General features: G+C 34.2%; 1 protein-coding gene across 1 annotated transcript; it reads left to right on the top strand.

Annotated features, from left to right (window-relative positions):
• Window positions 1–3,049: 3,049 nt before the first annotated feature.
• Window positions 3,050–3,823, top strand: LOC122019048 (NDR1/HIN1-like protein 10). Its single transcript, XM_042576556.1, has one exon. The coding sequence runs from the start codon at window positions 3,050–3,052 to the stop codon at window positions 3,821–3,823; it is 774 nt and encodes a 257-aa protein (XP_042432490.1).
• Window positions 3,824–23,849: the final 20,026 nt, after the last annotated feature.

Genomic DNA, 23,849 nt, shown 5'->3' with positions numbered 1-23,849 from the left:
TGGATTCGTTGTAAATTTGCGATGAATTAGAGGATTTGTTCAAAATTTGCAACAAATTCAGGGATTCATTGCAAAGTTTTTATTTAAAAAATTACTCGAATATGGTTAATTGGTCTAAAGAATTTGGAATGTGATGAAATCAATTCTTATGTGTGTCTATTTCTCCTAATTATATTCATATCTTTAAATATAAATTTGACTCAATATATTTTAATTTATGAATTTTTAAACACGAATTATATTTGTCGGACACATTAGTGTTCGAAAAATCACCGAGCAAAATATATTGGATCAAATTTTTTTAAGGATATTTATATAATCAAGAGAATTAGATGAACATATAAGAACTAATTTCATCTCATTCTGAGATATCTAGGTCTATTAATTGGCTTTGAACAATTTTTTTTTTTAAAAAAAAAGTTGTCAATTTGCAACAAATTCAAAATAGATTCGTTGCAAATTGACATTTTTTTTAAAAAAAAGAAGAAAAATTGTCCGAAGCCGGTTAATGGATCTAGAAATTTTAGAATAAGATGAAATCAATTTCTATATGTTCGTTTATTTCTCTTGATTATATAGATATACTCAAAATTTATTTTGGCCTAATATTTTTTTTTCATAACTAAATTAATTAGATGAATTTCAAGTGTAATTTGAACACATTAGAGTTACAAAAGAAAATTAGTTAGTTGAACTTGTTAAAGTTACAAAATAATGTTAAGGAGCTTAGAATGAAATGAAACTAGTTTGTATGTGTTCGTCTAGTTCTCTTAATTATATACATGCCTTCAAATATCAATTTGGTAAAATATATTTTAATCTGTGATTTTTTGAACCCAAATTATATTTTTCTGACAGTGTTCAAAAAATCTTTGATAAAAATATATTTGGTCAAATTTATGTTTCAGGATATTTACATAATCAGAAGAAATAGACAAATACATAGAAACTTATTTTATCTCATTTTGAACTTTCTAAGTCAATCAACGGAGATATTTTTATTTTTTAAAAAATAAAAATTTTGTGACGAATTTACAATTCATCGTAAATTTGCATCATATCCACGGATTAGTTACAACTTATCCATAGAATTTGAATTAGTGGTATTGACAACCTATGTTCACGTTCTTCATTTTGCCTTTAGATTTCAATCCTCATTACTACTTTTTAGATTTTAGATTGACTTTAAAATATTTCGATTATATTTGATTAGTAATAATCAGCCTTGTAATATAATCAAGATTATATTATAAGATTAATTATTTTATTTGATATAATTTTAAAATTATAATATAATGTAATTCGAATTATAAAAGGGTAATAAGGTTTTATAATCTGATTACAAGAACAATAACATGTAATCCAATTACATTCTAACCCCTAACCAAATATAACCTTAATGTTTTGTAAGAATGGACGGAAGACCAAATATAACCTTAATGTTGTGCAAGAATGGCCGGAAGAAATATATCTATATATCTATATATATATATATATATATAAAAGAAAGAATACCCAACTCATAATTTTGTTTATCATCCATCAATCTCCCTAACTTGATTATTCTAACCTCTGCTTTGAGAATGTGGTATGGCAGGATCAGTTTTTTTGCTCGCAAAACAAATTAACCAAGGCTTCCAATTTGTAACTTGACTATCAACATGCATAATATCTTTGACAAGTTACAATGCCAACATAATAGTTTGAAAATTATTCCATTAATACTGATATAAATTCCATTAATTTAACAGAGTACAATTCCTGGTCATATCCTTTAATTTTCTGTTATTTATTATATGAATGTTACATGTATAATACTGATGAATATGAGAAATATGAGTGTTACATGTATAAATACTTCATGGAGCCGGTAAAGTTAAGGAAAAAAAGTCCTCATCGTACTAGTGAATCATAGATTTCCGATGTATCTTCTCATAGATAGTCATGCGACCGACAGTGTGAAACCACTGAGATGGCATATTGTACTTTTTACTATCAATATACAATATTTATCTAACAATTTAATGGTCGGATATAAATTTACTCTATAATTTATCTCCTTTTGCATAATTTAAGAACGAATAATGAAAGATATCTAGGATGCGCATAATTAAAATATCAACATCAAATTTTCTCCTACCAGCACACTCCCTTATCTTATGGCATGGACTATGATTCCTAATTTCCTATAGTTACTAGCTCCTCTTGATTTTCATGGTTGTTCATTGGGTGCATAGATCATCCATTGGGTGCATGATCATCCCTCAATTGATTTAATTGTTCTCAGTCTGGTCCAACAATATCGAGCAACATTCATGCCACTGGTTCATAGTTCATACATTTTATATGCCTCACTATTTATAGCTCGAGTCTGATGCTCTCAAAATTGTATAACTGAATTATCCGGTTGATTTAACCGATGGAGCCAATTCTCCAAGACAATAATATTAATAAATATACTTAATTTTTATATACCTAATTTTCAGAATAGGTCCATGGAGATTTTCAGAATATGAAACCAAAATATGGGATGTAATGACTAATAGATCACGTGCGAATCTATCGATTAAGTCTACGCCGTCACAGGCATGAAAAGAAATGTATGCACCGAACCACAAAATTTATGATTTTTCCATTTGTTTTTATACATTAAAATCTATGATAAAGTCACATATTTATTTCCTTAAAATCTCTGATTTTTATACATTAAAATCTATGATTTTTTTATACAATAAACTCTGTGATATTATTTCCTTAAACTATTTTATACATTAAAATATATTATTTTTTTCCTCTTTATTAAACTATCAACTTCCTTTTCAACGTTAACCGCAACCAGTCCACCAAGAAGTTTATCTTTAAAAATTTAGATTGCAACTCAATCTAAAAATTTAGATTGAACTTTCCTTTTATACATTAATTCAAAATTGGAATAGATTTCTATATATTGTTTTCTGTTATAAATTTGGTTGTTTTCTCGCGTCCTTCGTTCCATCTTCTTCGCAACTGCGTTCTCTCGGATTTGTTGAGTCACTTGCTTTAATTTGCCATGAGTTCCTCCGCCGGCAATCCCAAGACTGCCGTCGTCACCGGCTATCCCGACACTGCCGTCGTCATCGGCTGCCCCGTCCCCGCCTCCGGATCGAACGGCTCCCCTCCCCCGCGATCCTTCTACCCTTCTCCTCCTCCTCCTCCCTGCTCCCGCTACACCACCATGTGCATCTCCCTTAGCCGCTATTGGATCCTCGCCATGGCGGTCTTCATCGCCCTCGTCTTCCTCGCCGTTGTCATCATCATTCCCGTCCTCTTCCTCGTCCCCCGCATGCCCGAGTTCGCCGTCTCTTCCGCTTGCGTCACTGGCTTCAACCTCTCCTCCGCTCAACAGCAGCAATTGTCCGCTTCCTTCGACCTCAACCTCACCGTCCACAGCCCCAACCGTCTGAAGCGCATTTACTACGAGCGAGTCACCGCCAGCGTGCTATATGCCTCCGACATCTTGTCTGAAAACCCTCTCGCACCCTTCGATCAAGGGAAGGGCGAAACCACCGTTCTCAGATTTCGATTGGCGGCGCTAGGGGAGTACGTCAATTCCGATGTGGCGAGGGGGATCGAGTCGGATCGTGGACGAGGTGATGGTGCAGTAGGTTTCAATGTTAGGGTTTTGTCCTGGGTTAAATTTGGATCCGGGTCATGGAGTACCAGTTGGTCTATCTTGAGTGTTCACTGCGATGACGTTCTGATTGGGTTTGGGAATAGTAGGGCTAGCACCGGTTGTCTGCTTGGCTCGGCACCAAAGAAGTGTATTGTAATCTACTCTAAGTAGGTGTGTGAATACTAATTACCTTGTTCAACATCTTTACTATATATATTCATGGTATTAATTACCTCGTAATGTTGAGAGTTTAATTCTGCGATATTCTTCTGTCTTGATGCGATGCTAAGGATGTGTTTGGTGGAGATTATTCTGGTTAATTTTAATTATTCATTTAAGGTTATCAATAAAAGTGCTATTTGATTTAAATGATCAATGATTCTCAAATAATATTTCATGTCTGACACGTCAGTAAAAGGGGTATGCAATCCGGAATCAGAAAACCTCAAAAAATTGAGATTTTTCTTGATTCCGGGTGATGCGGCGATAAGGAAGAGTTTACCTGGCACGAGTCAGTTGTCACGGTATAGGTCAAAGTCAAGACGGTCAATACAAGACTTAAGCAAGGATCTACAGCATTCGAGCGAGAAGAGGTTTATCGGCGGATCGAAGGGATCGTTGTCTGATTGGTCATCTAAGTAAACAAGTATAATTAGTTCGGTTGGGAGGAGAACAAGTTGCTCGGATCGGGATCTCGAGTCAAGCGGGCCACTCGTCCGACTCGAAGAATGACGTTGGCATTATATACTTGATGAAGCAATAAAATGGATAATTAATAAGGGAAAGAGAAAATCAAATAAAACACTCCATCTATCATTAAATAAGAAAGATAAAGATATCCTCTGCCAGTAATTAATATAATTAAACAGGGAAAGATTGAGGGTCACCAAAAATGGTATAAAAAGGGGGCGTCAGGTATGAAAAAGGAAAGAAAATCTTTACCCTTAGTATTCACTATTTTACTCTCCTGATTTTGACTTGAACATCGGAAGCGGCTTTCCAGCTTTGCAGCTTTAAAACTACTATCTCCCCGGTTTTTCAGCTTCGCGCCTTCGGATAAGATCACCGGGGTTAATAAATTTTTTTACCCAAAATATCTTCGGATAATAAAAATAAGTGGCAAAAAAGGAAAAGTAAAGAAAGAAATAAAAAATATAAAAAATAAAATATAAAAAACTTAAAACATAGAAAAAAAATACGTAAAAAAATAAAAAAGCTTTTAAAATAGGAAAAAATAAAAGAATAAAAAATAAAAAAATAAAAATAAAAAACGTAAAAAATTGAAAAAAATAATAAAAATGTAAAAAAAATAAAAAACTTTAAAAATAGAAAAAACGTAAAAAATAAAAAAAAAACATAAAAGAATTAAAAAACCATTAAAAAAATAAAAAAGGGAAAATGTATAAAAATAAAAACAATGTAAGAAAATAAAAAATAGAAAAAAAGTAAAAAAATAAAAAACGTAAAGAAATAAATAAACTGTAAAAAAGATAAAATAAAAATAATAAAATAAAAAATATAATAATAATAATAATAATATTATGTATAGTTAATTTTGTAACTGAAGTTAATATAGTAAAATATAAATTAAATTATTCATTAAAATCTTTTTTAAAAAAAGAGTTTTTGTTGCATTAATTCGTTGAACCACATAATATCTAATTACGTTTTATTCCTTATAATTTTAATTATATGATTAACAATTAATTATATAATTAAAATTATGTATAATTATATGATTAATAATTAATCATATAATTAAAATTATATACATAATTTGAATTAAACGTGCCTTAAAATTTTGCTAAAATTAATATGATTTTTTTAATATTTAATTGTTACAGTCAATTTTATTATTATTATTATTATTATTATTATTATTATTATTATTATTATTATTTTCTATGCCTGTTTTATTCTTAATTAGATGCATGAAATCTGCTTGACGACGGTTGCTGCTGCTAATTTTAACCGACAATCTTGAGTTTCACCTTTTTCACATGGAAATCAGGTGGATGAAAAGAACTCGTATATGAACTTTTTAAAGCTAATTAGTTGTTTTATATTATTTTAATATATAGAGATTCTTTTATGTGTGGATGTAAAGGGTATTAATTTAGAGATCAGATTATATTGAACTAAGTTAATTCGTATATTAGTACGATTTAAGATAAAATTTATCTAAATGGAATAATTAATTTTTTGTTGCTACTTGCTCAAGTGAATAACAGCTGCATTAACTGATGTTAATGACGTATTCATAACCTCTCGAGTGAAACGATTGGCGTTTCGATCCGGCCTACCGCTGTATTCTGATAAATAGACGATTAGATAAAACCTCGAAGCTTATAGCCAGAAATAGGATAAATCTATTTCAAAGATACTGCATTAAATGCATGTCTCGACGTCTAAGTTTTCAAGCAAATGGGAATCCTTCCTGGCTTGACACCTTCATTTCCCGACTTGACGATTCGAACAACTTGCGTCCCAACTCAAGTTCCACTCGGGAATCACTTGGTATCTGATTGGTAGCTTCTTCTCGACTTGGTGACTCTACCTCCCGACTCTACCTAATTCCGACTTAGTGACTTTACTTCCCAACTCATCCACTCTGCCTCCCGACTTGGTGATTGATTCCCGACTCGGTGACTTTCTTCCTGACACGGTTGCCCACTACATCAACTCATGTCTCTTCACGTTTAGAATAATCTATAGTATGCTTGGCGTAAGTTGGTATTAGATCCCATTAAAATCCAACGAAGGGTCGTCATGGATGTGGTCGTGGTCGCAATAGCACTATAAAAAAAAACAGCTTTACCGACGGAATTATCCGTCGGACTTCCGTCGGTATAATAGATTACCGACGAATTACCGACGGAAATACAGTTGTCAGTAACCGATTTGTCGGAAACGCCATTACCGACGGAAGTAGGAATTTCCGTCGGTAATAATTTACCGACGGACCATAATTCCGTCGGAGACATTGCCGACACAAGAATTTTTGGACGGGAAAAGACTAACGACGGAAGACCTTTTTCGTCGATATATTACCGACGGAATATGGTTTCTGTCGGTAATTACGACGGAAACACCTATTTCCGTTGGTAATATATCGAGATACCGACGAAAATTAGTGTTTCCGTCGGTAGGTTTTTTCGAAATTTACCGACAGATGCTTATTTCCGTCAGTAAATTTTAAAAAAAATTCACAGATTCTGTCTGTTTTGACAATTTTCATATATACAAATTCCAAATATACAAACTATCACAGATATAATCCATTACAATCAATCCACACAAACATATATAATCCACACATAAATTAAAGCATCACATTTACACAATCCACAGTTAAACAATCATAACATTCTAACACTTCATTCATATATCTTCATATAAACATATAATCCACACTTACATCATATATATATATATATAACAATCACATATAAACAATCACTTTTACACAATCGACACTTAAACAATCACAATATCATAACAATTCATTCATATTATTAGAAACAACTATAATCATCTAAAACAAACTAAACTAAACAATTATGCATAATACAAATAGTCATATATAAATCTAAGTTACAGAATACATACTATAGTGCAAAGTACGCAAAATAATACAAGAATGAAAGATAATGCTAGAAATCTTGTCAAAAGACAAATATCAAATGATCATGTTGATATATAAATAAATATTTTTACATATATGTATATCAAATTTTATTTATAATAAAATGATACCTGAACAAAAAATGAGCATATGATCATATGAAGAGCTAATATGTAAATAGAACCGAACGTGACTCCTGAAACATATATTAATAAAATATTTAGAAATTAAATGAACATATTATACCAAATATAAAAATGAAATAAATATATTACCACGGTCTATCTATGATAAATAAAAAACTAATAAAATGTAATTGAACATACCTCAGAAAATGATAATCATCACCGGCTGATGGATCTTGAGTCTCCTGTGACTCAAAACCATGTGACCCCTGGGTGAAATTAGCCACAATCTGGCGCATCTGGGCCATGAGATCATCATTACTCTTGTCACGTTCGGCTCTCCTCCTCCCCTCATCAGCTCTCCACTGATCCATATTGGCCATCCTCTGATCCATTGATTTCAATTGAGTACGCAGTTCTTGATTTTCACGTCTTAAGGATTGCATCTCACTAGATGAAGAGGAACTAACACGGCCGACCGGATTTCTTAGACAATCAAATGCAACTTTTCCTTGAGAGCCCAGGCCGTAGAGGGTAGAGTTTTTTGTCCTTCCACCGACAACATCATAATAAATCTCATTTAGAGCATCGGTGGATAGAAACTGTGAATCTCCCCCCTTTACCGATGGCTGAGATGCCTGAGCCACCCTTTCTGTCATTTGTTGCTGTAAACAAAAATATAATATCCAATTTAATCAGTATTACTGACTACTAATTAAGATAGAAATGAACAAATGTAATAAAGTTAATAATCTTACATGGAGAGTCTGAGATCGAGAATCAACAAATGATCCATCCTTCTTCTTATGGGTCTTGAGAAAGACCTCCATACATGTGGGTTGTCGGTCAAACTCGCGTTCCTACATACAAAAAATTTTTGGATAAAATTATACAAGTTTGCTAATAAATACATAATTTGTTACAATGTATAACTTTGAATTTTACTCACTAGATCCATGGTATGCTCTACAATAGATCTGGATCCTGATGTATGCCGAGCGGTTCCGGTGCTCGGGCCACCTAGTTTTGTATTTCTATTTGCTTTTGTCTTTTCAGCATTTGCCTGTCATCTTTCTGCAACCCAGTGGTCGTCCATGCACTCCATATCGCCTCGGAAACATACGCAGTTCTAACACCCTTCTTTCTCATGTAATACATATGGTCTTTGTATAGTTTGGCACAATATGTATTCCATGTAGATTTAAATTTTTCTTCATGCCCGTCCTCCCATGTATACCTTTTCTGCAATTATAAGTTAAGCATTTAAGTTAAGTGATAACTATATTAACTATAATACCAAATATATTAAATTCACTTACCATAAATTCGTTATAGTAAAATAGTTTCATCTCCTGGTCTACATGCCTCCATGTAGTAGCAGACGCGCTAACTCGTTCTTTGAATTTTACCGTGGTATATGTGGCAACTCCGTGACCATCTGGAGTGAACCTGTACAAAATAATATTAAGTTAAGAGAAATCAATTATATATTAACTTGAATTAATATAAGAAAAAATACGTACGAGCCCCCGACGACTTTAAGGACCTTGTAGCCACATGGTGCTACAGGCTGCTGCTCTGCTATAATGATATCTGTAAAATAACATTGCAACACATAATAATAAGGTGATGAAAACATTATAATAAAATTACAAATTAATATGAAAGCATAACTTACTTTATGATTACTAATTTTAATACTTAATCATTGTTACCATCTGACTAATCAACTCTGTACAGTTTCTATGTCCTCTTCGCTAGATAAGCTTAGTTCAACTTCATACTCACTGTTGAACATCTCTCCATCATCAATCTCTTCGTAAGTGACATTAACATCTACAAATAATTGAGAAGTAGATTGGAGTTGTAAATCAACTAAATGTCTCTCCATTTCATCATTCTGAAATGCATTATGATTTTGAAGAGTGACTGTGTTCGGCATCTCTATGGTTGAGTGAGACTTGATTCGACAAACAGACAACCATTCACTAGATCTTCTTCTCTTCGTAGGGTATTCAAGATAGAAAACCTGACCCGCTTGTATCCCAAAAATGAAAGGCTCAAATTTGTTGAATCTTTTGTTTGTATTAACCTCAACTAAATTATAATTTGGATGAATTCTAGTACCTATTCTTGGGGTCGGATCATACCATGAACAGTTGAACAACACACACCTTTTTATTGGTAATGCAGGATATTCAATCTCTATGATCTCCTTAAGTTTACCATAGTAATCAAACTCAGTATTGTTGTTGTCCATAGATCCTTTGACGCAAACACCAGAATTATAAGTTAATCTTTGTGAATCTCTTTGTGCCACGTGAAATTTAAGGCTATTAACATAGTAACTAGAGTACACCTTAATTTTACGGAGCGGGCCTGATACAATATTCATTATCCTATCATCTTGCACATTTGATATTCTACGGTCTTTCACCTATAAAATATAGTCTACATATAAATTAGGACACCTATTAATAGGATTGAAGGAAACTTTTTTATAAATTTTGTAACTTACATATATTTGAAACCATAGTGCAAATTCGGTCTCTAACTTTGCAGCTACCTCACTTGCAGTAATTGATGGATTTTATATATATAGTTGTTGTTCGTACAAGCTGGGAAAGAAGGTAATTATATAAATATTGGGATATCAAGAAAGATATTTAAGAATGAATAATTATTTACTTAGAGAAGTTAACTTACTTTATGTATGGTTTGACCTCTTCACAGTTTAATAGTATGTATGTTCTTGCAGCATGGTATTCATCTTCAGTTAACCATCTAGAACGTGATGCACCCATTGACTTACCAGGAAATTTGAAAATAGAAAGCATTGATGGGTCTATCGTCTGAACATCATTAGAATTTCTAGGACATTTGCGGTGTCTTGTTTTCACACTATCAGTAAAATAATATGAATAGAAAGAAGATGCTTCTTCAACCAGATAAGCATTACAAATTGACCCCTCAACTCTTGCTTTGTTACGAACATTATTTTTTAATTTCCTCAAAAATCGTTCAAATGGATACATCCATCTGTACTGCATAGACCCTCCTATTTGTGCCTCGTATGGTAAATGTACTGGTAGATGTTCCATTAAATAAAAAAAAAACTAGGTGAAAATATGCGCTCTAGCTTACATAATATAAGAAGAATGTCTGTTTCTAGCCGAAGCATATCATCCATCATAATACATCTCGCTGTCAAATCTCTAAAAAATAGACTCAATTCAGTGAGTGCTTGCCAAACATGTTGAGGAAGTAAGTCATGGAAGGCTACTGGAATAAGTCTTTGCATGAATACATAACAGTCATGACTTTTCATTCCAAACATCTTTAATCTATTCACATCCACGCATCTAGCCATATTTGAGGCATACTCATCTGGAAGTTTGATTTCTTTCAACCAATTGCTTAAAACTTGTTTACCATCTTTGTCTAATGTATAACAAGCTTTTGGAAATCTGTTGGTTGTTTCATCCTGATGCAACTCTGGTCTATTAACTAGTTCCTTTAATTCTTCACATGCTTTTGCAGTGTCTTTAGTTCTTCCAGGCACGTTCATCACAGTGTTGAAAATATTATCGAAGAAATTTTTCTCAATATGCATGACATCCAAATTATGTCTAATAAGCAGATGCTTCCAATACGGTAGCTCCCAAAAAATACTTTTTTCTTCCAATCACACTTGCACATCCTAACAATGTTGGTTGGTCCTAGGAAGATCGTACCGGTTCCACTATACAAAAATTTTGTATAAGTGTCGAACCTTTCCTAACAACCTATTGTGTTATTTAGAAATTAAATTCGGAATCGCAAACGGAATTTAACATTATTGATTCCAAATTTAACTTATCTGTTTTTAATGGTTTAGACTTGGATCACAAACGGAACTTAACACTATTGATCCAAATCCACTTATCTTATAAATTCTATTAAATATTAATTTCGAAAATTGGCTCCCAAGTCAAACATGGCGAGACACATGACCTTCTTGGGTATGGGAGCATTCACCACTGCCTCGACAAAGCCTCTTAACAAAATTCAATATTTAATTTTCTAAAATAACATTAGGTTTAACCAAAAAGAACAATCGAATCACAAATTCAAAAAAAAATATATATATAAACTCGAATCACAAATTAGAAACTCTAGAATCATATGCCTCTTGTGTTTGGAATTCATACAAAGAAAAACTAGTATGATGCGGAAAATAATTACTAGTTTACCTTTCTTTGTAAGCAATAACCTTTTGATCTTCTGTTGTATTCCTCTCCTTCTCTTGGACGTCGTGTGGGCGACGATCTTCCAAGATGAAACCACCTGAGCCACTTCTTCTTCTCCAAGAATCTCTAGCCACCAAGCGATGCCAAAATAGGAAATTTCCTTCTATTCTTTTTTTCCAAACAACCGGCCACCATGTGCTTCTCATCTTCTTCTTCTTCCTCTCTAAGCAACCGGTCACAAGGTTTTCAAAACCTTGATACCGTCGGTCCTAAGGAAGCAAAAGAAAAAGAGACAAGAAGAAAGGTGTTGCCGGCCTAAGAGAAGAAACAAAAGAGAAGGGAAAGAAGCCATGGTCGGCCACCAAGGAAAAGAGAGAAGCATAAGGAGGGCCGGCCATACCAAGGAAGAGAGGAGAAAGCCTTAGATTATATTTCTCATGAGTCACCCTCTCCCTCTCTTTTATAATCCTTGGTCTTGGTAAAAAAAAAGAAAATTTTAATAACAATTAAAATCTATCTCTTTTAAATTTCCTATTGTCTATGGCAACAAAAGGAAAATTTTAAAATTAATCTCTCTCTTTTAACGACAACTACATTAAAGGAAAGATTAATTAAAACTTCTCTTTTAAATCATGATTAAAAAAAGAAAAGTTTTATTAAAAAATTAAAATTTTCTTTTAAAATCATGTGGCCTAATCAGGAAAGTTATAAAATTTAAAATCTCTTTTTAAAACATAATAGAGATTTTTTTTATATTAAAACATCCCCTTTTTTTTTTTTTTTTTATTATGATCGGCCATTGCTTCCAACGTGGACTCATCAAGTTGAAAAGCTTTTCAAATTTCTCAAAGCTTCTCAACGTGCAAAGCTTTTAAAGCTAGAAGCTTCTTAACGCTTCTCACGTTCAAGCTTTTCAAATCTCCTAAACTTCTCACGTTGACAAGTCTTGGCAAGCTTTTCAAATCAACGTTCAAAGCTTCCTTGCCACGTTGACACATCAACATTAGAGCATCCTTGGATAGCAACGCCAACCATATGGATTAGAAGATGGATTTAAGTGGATATAAAGTTTTATTGAGACTATAACAAGGATCGAGAGGAGAAATTGATTTTGGTCTCCCGATGAGCTTGAGTTTCTCGTGTTCGTCCCGAACACACAGCTGTAGTTCATCAATAATAACTCATTCTATTAGAGAGTTATTATTGCACTACCGCACCAATCCCAAATTACATTATGAGCTCCTTCTTATTATGAGTGTGTTAATCTCCCTATGTTTAAGATATCGAATGCTTGTTAAATTTAACTGAGTTACTGACAACTCATTTTAATTAATATAAAGTTCCGAGAGTAGTACCACTCAACTTTATTGTCATGTCGGACTAAGTCCACCTGCAGGGTTTAACATAACAATCCTTATGAGCTCCTCTTGGGGACATTCTCAGCCTAGATTACTAGGACATATTTTCCTTCTATAATCAAGCACACAAATTATAAGTAATATCATTTCCTAACTTATTGGGCCTCTTGATTTATCAAGCTAAATCTCACCCTTTGATAAGTCAAAGAAATGAATACTAAATATATGTGCTTGTTATTATATTAGGATTAAAAGCACACACTTCCATAATAACTAAGGTTTTGTTCTTTTATTAAGTCAGTATAAAAAGAACTTACCTTAAATGGTCCTACTTAATACACTTAGAGTGCACTAGTGTAATTTATTAGTCAAAATAAACTAATACCTAATTATACTATGACTATTCCAATGGTTTGTTCCTTTCCATCTTAGTCATGAGCAACTGTTTATAATTTATAAAGAACTAATAACATGATCTTCTGTGTATGACATCACATACCATGTTATCTACAATATAAATTAATTGAACAACTACACTTAACAAATAAATGTAGGCATTTGACCAATGTGATTCTTTTATTTCTAAAATAAATGTTTACAAAAGCTAGGCTTTTAATATACACTCTAACAAACAATGTATTTATTTAACTCATCGGAACCAGGTTGAGATACTGGTAGAAATCCATAACTATCTATTTGCTCAATGATTTCTTCACCTGAAACATGGGCTGGAGGAGATTTTCGGACTACAATATTTTTTAAAAAGAATTTCTTATTTCGCCTAAAAGAGTGATCAATTGGTAAAAATTTATGGTGATTATCAAACCAAGATACTTTCCCACGGTAAGGTAATGAAAATGCATCAGAATTTGTCATACAGTGTGGACAAGCTAATTTACCAGCCGCGCTCCACCCCGACATCATTGAAAATGTTGGAAAATCACTGATTGTCCATAATAATGCAGCATGCAATCTAAAATTAGTTTTACTTGCAACATCGTAAGTCACTGACCCTACATTCCATAATTCATTCAACTCGACAATCACAGGTTGCAAGAAAACATCTATCTTCTCTTTTGGATTTGTTGGACCAGGAATAAGTACTGTAAGGAACATAAATTCAACCTTCATACATATCCATGGCTGTAAATTGTACGGTGTTAATATAACTGGCCAAGATGAATATTGTTGCCCTGACTGACCAAATGGCTGAAATCCATCGGCGGAAAGTCCCAATCTCACATTACGTGATTCAATTACAAATGAGGGAAATAAAGCATCAAGATGTTTCCATGCAGGAGAATCACAAGGATGACACATCAGCGCTCCATCGTGCTCATGTTCATGATGCCACATCATGTGGCAAGCTGTAGCAGTAGATGCATACAAACGTTGAAGTCTAGCGGTTAACGGAAAATAATACATCACTTTCCAAGTAATTTTTTTCTTCTTCTGCCCTGGTATACGAGTACCATGCTTATAACAAGGGTGTGTACAGATTTTGCATTCACGTAGATCATTGTCTTTATTCCAAAATATCATGCAGTTGTTTATACAATAATCAAATTTCTCTACAGGCAAGCCTAAACCTCTGACCAATTTCTTTGTATTGTAAAAACTATCAGTCATTATGTTATCAGCAGGAAGCAATTCTGACATCAATTGACATATGTCATCATTGCATCTTTCTGAAAAATGATGTTCGGCTTTCATATTCAATAACCTAGCAGTAGCTGATAACTGAGAATGAGCAGAGGGAATGTCTTCCCACACTTCTCTTTCACTAGCCTTTAACATTTCATATAGTTGCTGATATTCAGGTGTTGGTGTTTCATCTATATTGGAATAATCAACTGCAGCATTCATCGCATCGTGAACCATTGACTGTATTGCAATATCATTAGTTGAGATATCAGGAGCAGTATAAGTTGTGGCAGATGACGTCCCACCAGAAGGTCCAATTAATTCATACACATAAGGCTCCCCGTGACAATACCAATTATAATAATTTGGTACAAAACCATTTCTGCATATGTGAACCTTCACGGTATCCTCATCACGAAAAGCTCTATTCCTACATTTCTTAAGATTACACGGACACCGTAACTCATCACAATTCATACATTCTGGATGACTCTTAGCAAAGTTCACAAATTCTTCAACTTTAGCAATAAAATCATCTCTAATAAACCCATTTTCCAAATGATTGTACATCCAAGCTTTGTTCATAGACATTTTGACCTTAAACTAATAAATTGAAAATTAGCAAATATTAACGTACAAACACATTATAAATGAAATAACTATATTATGTTACAGATTAATATACGAATATAACATATATCTAAATTAAATCATGCTAAATAATATAAAGTACAATTTACTAAAATATACCTGAAGCTGTGTAGGTCAACCGGAGAAGAGCAGCAAATGCTATCTGTTTACAAAATAAAAACAACTTAGTACAAAATTTTACTAAAAATTAACAAGTACAAAGCATAAACTATTGCTACTGACCAACACAGCAGTGTCCAACGCAGCAACGTTCACCAAGGCAGCGTCTAGAACAGCCGGCTCACCAGCAACCGACACAGCGGCCAGCGGGCCGCTGGCGACAAGCCTGTTACCGGCCGGCACATGCAGCGGCCAGCGGCCCGCTGGCTGCCGCCACAGTGGCCATTGCTGCCGGTCGACAAACCCGCCATTGAGGGAAGGGGAACGAGAAAAATCGAAAGAAATAGTGAGATTTGACTTACCGTCCGATCGGAGGAAAACCTAGCTCGCCGTCGTCGTCCGTGGGTGTGGAAAGAAAGGTTTCGCGATAGGTTAATTAGGCGTGTTTACCGACGGAAAGTTTTTTCCGTCGGTAATTTCGTCGGTAAAACTGTATTCTTTTGTAGTGTAGGCTGGTTCCGATTAAGGAAGCCGAGCATCGCGATCATAATGTTTAGGATATAATGACAATGATGAATTGCAGAAGCAAGTTGTGGAATTAACCCAGCATATGACAGTGAAGGATTTTGAAAAAGGAAAAAAAAGAAAAGTAGATCCACTATCTTAACACCCCCTTAGTGTCGGCCCCATGGATATGAAGGAAGGTAAATGCAAGGTACACATGCGTTAGGCGCATAGTGGGATAAATCCTAGGTCGTCAGTTTCTGAGAATCGATCTCTAGCTATTATGCCAGAAATATCATGCGTCCATCGTTTGTGCTACGCTCTCGGGGATTTTGAAGATTGTAAGTCTTGTCGTAACTATGAGTCTACTTTTGAGAACTCACGTCACCATCGTAGTATGTACCAGGTACACAATAGTCAAGAGGAATAATATGGGGGCTTTGGTTTATGAGTTCATCTTCTTATTTTTTTGGCACATTACAAGCAGAAGACTTCGTTGATTGGATCAACAAAGTAGAAAGGATTTCCGAATACAAGGAATTATTTGATCACATTAAAGTAAAATTGGTCATTATCAAGTTAAAAGGGCAAGCCTCAGTATGGTGGGAGCAACTTCAACGATCACAAGAGAGATAAGGTAAATCCAAATCATCGACGGGGAAAAAAATTTAGAAATTGATGATGTTGGTTGCTACTCGGAAAGCCTAGAGGTTCCACTGTACAAAAATTTTGTACAAAGGTCTGAACCTTTTCCTAGCTACCATGTGTTCTTTTAAATTAAATTTTGGATCGCCTGCGGAACTTAACACGTTTGATCCAAAACTTAATCTATTCGTTCTTTTAGGTTTTGACTTGGGTCTCCTGCGGAACTTAACACGTTCGACCCAAATCACCTTAAGTTATTAATTCCATTAAATATTAATTTCCATAATCGGTTCCCAGTACTGACGTGGCGAGGGACATGGCCTTCTTGGATATGGGAGCAACCACCACCGACTAGACAAAACCTTTTATAGAAAGCTAATATTTAATTTCCTAAAATAACTTTAGGTTAACCGAAAAGAACAATCAAATCACAAGGAAAAGAAAAACAAAAGAATACTATATCGAAAACAAATTCGAAACTCTAGAATCGTATGCCTCTTGTATTTAGTATTATTTCCAAAAATAACTAGTATGACGCGGAAAGAAAAATTACTAGTTATACCTTTTAGAAAGACCTCTTGATCTTCTACCATATTCCTCTTCTAACCTCTGACGTTGTGTGGGCAACGATCTTCCGAGATGAGAACCACCAAGCACCTTCTTCTTCCTTGCAAGTTTCGGCCATCAAAACTTCTTCTAGGATGAAGAGGTTCGGCCACCACCACCATGCTCCAAGGGATGCTAGAAAAGAGGCTTCTTTTCTCTCCTTCTTCTCCTTCTTAGATCCGGCCACCAAAGCTAACTCCACCATGAGAAAGTTTCGGCCACACAAAGGAGAGGAAAGAAAAGAAAGGGCCGGCCACACCCAAAGAAGAAAAGAGGGAGAAAAATAAATAGAGACCTTCACCTTGAAGCCTCCTCTACCCCCTCTTTTATAATCCTTGGTCTTGGCAAATAAGGAGAATTTAATAAAAAACTTCCTTAATTCTTTTGCCATTAAAAAGGAAAATTTATTTAATTAAAAATAATTTTTCTTTTCTATTTGTAATGGCCGGCCACCTTAATCCCTTTAATCAAGGAAATTTTAATTCACATAAGAATTAAAACTTCCTAATTTGCTTTCGAAAATTTATAAAAATTTCTCAAATAATTTTTCCCTTCATGGTGGCTAATAAAAAGGAAATTTAATAAATTAAAATATTTCTTTTAAACATGTGGATAAAAAGAAAGTTATCTCTAAAAAATTAAAATCTCTCTTAATCTACAAATAAGGAAAGATATCAAATCTTTTCTTAATCTTTTGTAGAAACTAATAAAAGAGAATTATTAATTTTTAAACTTTCTTTTAAATCATGAACATGGTTAAAAAAGAAAGTTTTCTTAAAATTTAAAATCCTCCTTTAATCAACAAATAAGAAAAGATTTCAAATTTTAAACTCTCTTTTAAACATGTAGATGATTTACAAATAAGGAAAGTTTTTACCAAAAATTAAAACCATCCTTTTAAACTACAAATAAGGAAAGAGATTAATCTCTTCTCTTAATCTTTTGTAGAAAGCTATAAAAGGAAATTTTAATTTTAAACTCTCTTTTAAAACCATGATATCCACATAAGAAATAATTTTAATAAAAATCCTTTTTAATATTCTAGTGGCCGGCCACCTAAGCTTGGGACCCATGCTTTGGCCGGCCACCTACATGGCTCATCCACTTGGTCTTGGCCGGCCCTAGCTTGGGTTCCAAGCTAGCTTGGCCGACCCCATTGGATGGGTAAGAAGGTGGGTATGCGGTGGGTATAAATATCTATATACTAGAGGCTACGATAGGGACCGAGAGGAGGAATTGATTTTGGTCTCCCGATGAAATTAAGCATCCCGTGTTCGCCCCGAACACACAACTTAATTTCATCAATAATAATTCATTCCACTAAAGAACTATTATTAAACTACCGCACCAATCCCAAATTACATTTTGGGCTCCTTCTTATTATGAGTGTGTTAGTCTCCCTGTGTTTAAGATAACAAATGTCCACTAATTAAGTAAGTTACTGACAACTCACTTAATTAATATCTAGCTCCAAGAGTAGTACCACTCAACTTCATTGTCATGTCGGACTAAGTCCACCTGCAGGGTTTAATATGACAATCCTTATGAGCTCCTCTTGGGGACATTCTCAACCTAGATCACTAGGACACAGTTTCCTTCTATAATCAACAACACACACTATAAGTGATATCATTTCCCAACTTATCGGGTTTATTGATTCATCGAACTAAATCTCACCCATTGATAAATTAAAGAAATAAATATCAAATATATGTGCTTGTTATTATATTAGGATTAAGAGCACACACTTCCATAATAACTGAGGTCTTTGTTTCTTTATAAAGTCAGTTTAAAAGAAACGACCTCTAATGGTCTTACTCAATACACTCTAAGTGTACTAGTGTAATTATATAGTTAAGATAAACTAATACCTAATTACACTACGACCTTCAAATGATTTGTTCCTTTCCATCTTGGTCGTGAGCTACTGTTTATAATTTATAAGGTACTGATAACATGATCCTCTGTGTGTGACACCACACACCATGTTATCTACAATATAAATTAATTGAACAACTACATTTATCACAAATGTAGACATTTGACCAATGTGATTCTTATTTCTAGATAAATGTTTATACCAAAAGCTAGGCTTTTAGTATACAGTCTAACAATCTCCCACTTATACTAAAAGACTAAGCTGCCATATCTGCTGCCATACATCTGATTCTCATCCCTTCAACATGCCCATCAAAAGCTCTTGCCTTTGATTCCTCGTGAAAGGACCTTAGTGAAAGGATCTATAGGTCATCACCTGATGCAATCTAGGCGGCAACAACTTCTCCTCGTTTATACGATTCCTCGTATTGGGTGGTACTTGCGCTCTATTGTGTTTACTTGCCTTATAGACTTATGGTTTCTTCGAGTTTGCTATTGCACCAACATTATTACAATAAATTGTAATAATTTTTGGACAAACCAGAAATCATATCTAAGTCTATCTTGAAGTTATTGAGTCATTCAGCTTTTATGGCTACCTCAGAGGCTTGCCATATACTAAGCTTCTATGGTGGAGTCCAGAAAAACACCTATGCTTATCACTCTTCCATAGTTATGACTTTACCTCCTAAAGTAAACACAAAACCCCGAGGTTGACTTATTATTGTCCCTATCCGATTGGAAGTCAAAATCCATGCAACCCACAAGGACTAAATTAACTGTCTTGTAAGCTAGCATATAATCTCTAGTGCCTCTAAGGTACTACAATATATGCTTTGCTGCAGTCCACTGTCCTTGTCCAGGGTTACTTTGATATCTGCTAACTATGCCCTTGGCAAAACAGATTTCTGATCTCGTGCATAGCATACATTAGGCTTCCAACACCCGTAGCATAAAAAACTGCCTTTATTTCCTTTATCTCCTTTGAAGTCTACAGAGACATATCTTTAGATAAAGTTACTCCATCCTGAAAAGGTAAGAAACCTTTCTTGGAGTTTTGTATGCTTAAAACGAGCAGGGATTTTTCTGATGTATGAAGCTTGAGATAAGTAAAATATTCTTTTCTTGCGATCCCTTATTACTTTGATCTCAAGAATATATACATTCTCCCAAGTCCTTTATATCGAATTGTTTGGACAACAATACCCTTACTTCTGACAACATTTTGATATTGTTTCCAACTACCAAAAATGTTATCTAAGTATAGTACAAGAAATACCACCACGTTTCCATCACATCTTTTGTATACACAAGACTTATCCGGTTACTAAATCCATATATCTGGATTACTTTGATAAACCGGATGTTCCAAGACCTTGAAGCTTTGCCTCAGTCCATAGACTGATCTTACACACAAAATGCTCTTAGCCCTTTGCAATGAACCATTCTGGTTGCTTTATATAGATGTTTTCTTCAAGACTTCCATTAAGGAATGCTGTCTTGACATCCACTTGCCAAATAGATAAAAGAATCCGGATAGACTTAAGCATGACTACCAGTGAAAAAGTTTCCTTTTTCATCTAGCCTTGCTTTGAGAGTTTCTACCTTCCTGTCTATCCCTCTTTTCCTAATATAGACCTTTTTACACCCAAAGGCTTTTATACCATTTGGTGGTTCTATAAGCTTCCAGATTTTATTAGAATGCATTCATTACTCTTTGCCAAGATATTGCATCTTTACTTGGAGTGCTTCGTCATATGTCCGGAGATCAGATTCATGTCCTCCAGGGATCGAGTCCAAAAAAAACTCTCCCAAAACATAAATCTTTTTAGGTTGCCTAACAACCCTCCCACTACGATGAGGCACTTTCTTCAATTGTGTATCATTTGTGATACGTGTTGCAGTTTCCTTGTGGTATCTCATCTTGTACAGTTGGTACTAGATTAGACATGTCTTTTATTATTTCCTTAAGAACAAATTTTCTTATGGGCATGAGGTTTATTACATAGTTCTTTTCTAAAAATCGATCATTGATGCTAATAATGACCTTCTGATTTTTAAGACTATAAACCTACTTTCATTTCTCTAGGATAACCCACAAACAAGTGAATTCCTGTCCAACTTATCATTGTCTCTCTTCAGCATATGTGCTGGACTACCTGAATCCGAATATGCTTCAAAATAGGCTTACGCTTATTCAGCAATTCTATATGAGTAGAGAGTTATGAATTTGGAAGGTACTATGTTCACTTCCGTTTCCAGAGTATATCCTTAAAATGAATTTGGTAATTTTCTAAATAACTCATCATCAATCTACTTATTTCCATAAGAGTCCTATACCTTCCTTTTTCTACACCATTCTGTTGGGATATACCTAGGTGTAGTTAGTTGGGATTGAATCCCTACTTCTGATAAGTGACTCCTAAATTCTCCCAAGATGTACTTGCCACTACGATCTCACCGTAGTGTCTTGATACTTTTACCTTGACATTTCTCCACATCAGCCTCATACTCTTTGAACTAATCAAAGCACTTAGACTTGTGGCACATCAAGTAAATGTATCTGTATATCAAATAGTTGTCTATAAAATATATGAAATATTTGAAACAACCTCTTGCTTGGATAGTCATAGGATCACACAAATCAGAATGAACCAATTTCAACATATCTTTGACTCCATACCCCTTAGACTTGAAAGCTTCTTGGTTATTTTTCCTTCCAAGTAAGACTCGCAGGTTGGAAAGATTTCCACTACTAATGAACCCAAAAGTTCATCAGCTACCAATGAATCATACTCAAGTTAATATAACCTAGCCTTAGATGTCAAAGATATAATTGGTTCATTTCCGAAGGTTACTTTCTCTTAAAGTTAGAAGATGTGTTACTAATTTCCATTTGTTGCATCGTGAGAGTTATTGGATTTTAAATTTTCAACCAACATACTAGAATAGATAACTTCCCTATTTTTCTTGATAACAACTTTGTTATCAAAAATAGACACAATATCTATTCTATAATAGTTTAGAAACTGAAATCAGGTTCTTTCTAAACTTAGTATGTAAAGACAATTTCTAATAATCCATATTTTATTCCTTTTAGAGAATAAACCTCTCCCACTGCAACAGCTGCTATTTTTGCAGTAATGCCCATGTGGACGGTGCTTTTATTTTCATTTAGTTGTCGGGTTTCCTGGAACCCTGCAATGAATTGCAGACATGATTAATGACATCTGTATCTACACTCCAGGTTTTGGTAGATAACACCACTAGACATGTTTCAACTAATGAATTAAATACACCTAAATTGTTCTTAGTTCTAAGAAGACAGTCTACCTTAATGTCCAAATCCTATTTCCAATCAATTATTATTGGGACCACTAAGTCTATCCTAAAGTATATCAGCTAGGGATTGACCATCATCCTAAGAATCACAAAAATATTTGGTTAAGAAAAAATCCCCATGAATTTTGTATGCCACGTTAGTGTGGACGTATACAAATTCAAAGAGGAAATTTTATCATTTAATTTTATTATCTCGTCAACCTTACTTTATGACGAATAAAATTAATAGTTGGTCTATCTTTAATCAAATATTTGGTCAAGACTCTAAATTTAAAATAATATTGATTCCTCTAACAATACTATTTAAATTTACCAACACCTCAAAACACCGTGAATTTTGCATGCCACGTTAGTGTGGACGTATACAAAATCAACATTTGTAAGAGGAGGGTTTTACCCATTAACTATCTTGTCAACGTAACTTTATGACAAATAAAATTATCTCAACACCGTTAATTTTGTATGCCACATTAGTGTGGACGTATACAAAATCAATCATTTGTAAGAGGGTTTTAACCCTTTAATTTTATTATCTTGTCAACCTAGTTTTTGACAAATTAATAGTTGGTTTCATTTGGTCACACAAATAATAGCACTCCAATGGGAGGATACTATTAGATGTGTCTAAGTGTATACCATTACTTGACACTAAGTCCATTAATAAGATTATGCCCCTTCCGTTGGGGAAGATCACACGCCCTTAATTAACTTCCTATAGTCATCCAAAATGGAAGTCTATTCTAGTGATCCGCAAACTAGCTCATCCGTTATGGAGGAAGGCACTCGAGCCAAGCTTGTTTGCATCACTTACAAACCAAGTAATGGAGACCATGAGATTTACTTAAAATCTCTCTCCCACTTAGTTATTTATTAATGAGGAATTTTAACTATGCTAGCCTACTAAACTTGTAAACTAACATGCACAGACAGACAATATAAAAGCAATAAATAGAAAATCTAATTTTTAACTATTATGGCTTTTATCTCTAGTTATCCTCCGTGTGTTGTCATCCCAAGCTGCTGCCATATTTGGCCACCGGGTAGCTGTCGCATCCATCTTGCTCCTTGTTCCGCTGCGCCTCTGGTCCTTAGAAGGTTCCACTCTTTGCAAGATTCGATCCGCGACATAAATAGAATTTTACAATTTTGATCCTATATTCCATAAAAGGAATGTACATGTATCTAGATCAAAATAAAATCCTAATAAAACTAAATACAGCTCCTGCTGTATTTTATAATACAATCATGCACACACATATAAATGCCCTTGACATGTCCAAGGGTCCAATCACACACATAAAACTATAAGCCATAATAGTTGGATCCTACATCCACAAAGTTAGCACATCCTACTATTATCCTGCCTAAATTATGTATGACATGTGCATAATTAAACTAATACCAAATACACAGAGGCAAAACCCTAGCTCTGATACCAATTGTTGGTTGCTACTCGGAAAGCCTAGAGGTTCCACTGTACAAAAATTTTGT

This window comes from Zingiber officinale, chromosome 9A, assembly GCF_018446385.1.
Source record: "Zingiber officinale cultivar Zhangliang chromosome 9A, Zo_v1.1, whole genome shotgun sequence".
NCBI lineage: Eukaryota > Viridiplantae > Streptophyta > Magnoliopsida > Zingiberales > Zingiberaceae > Zingiber > Zingiber officinale.
Note: the sequence above shows the minus strand (reverse complement) of the source record. Positions and strands in the feature narration are given on the sequence as shown.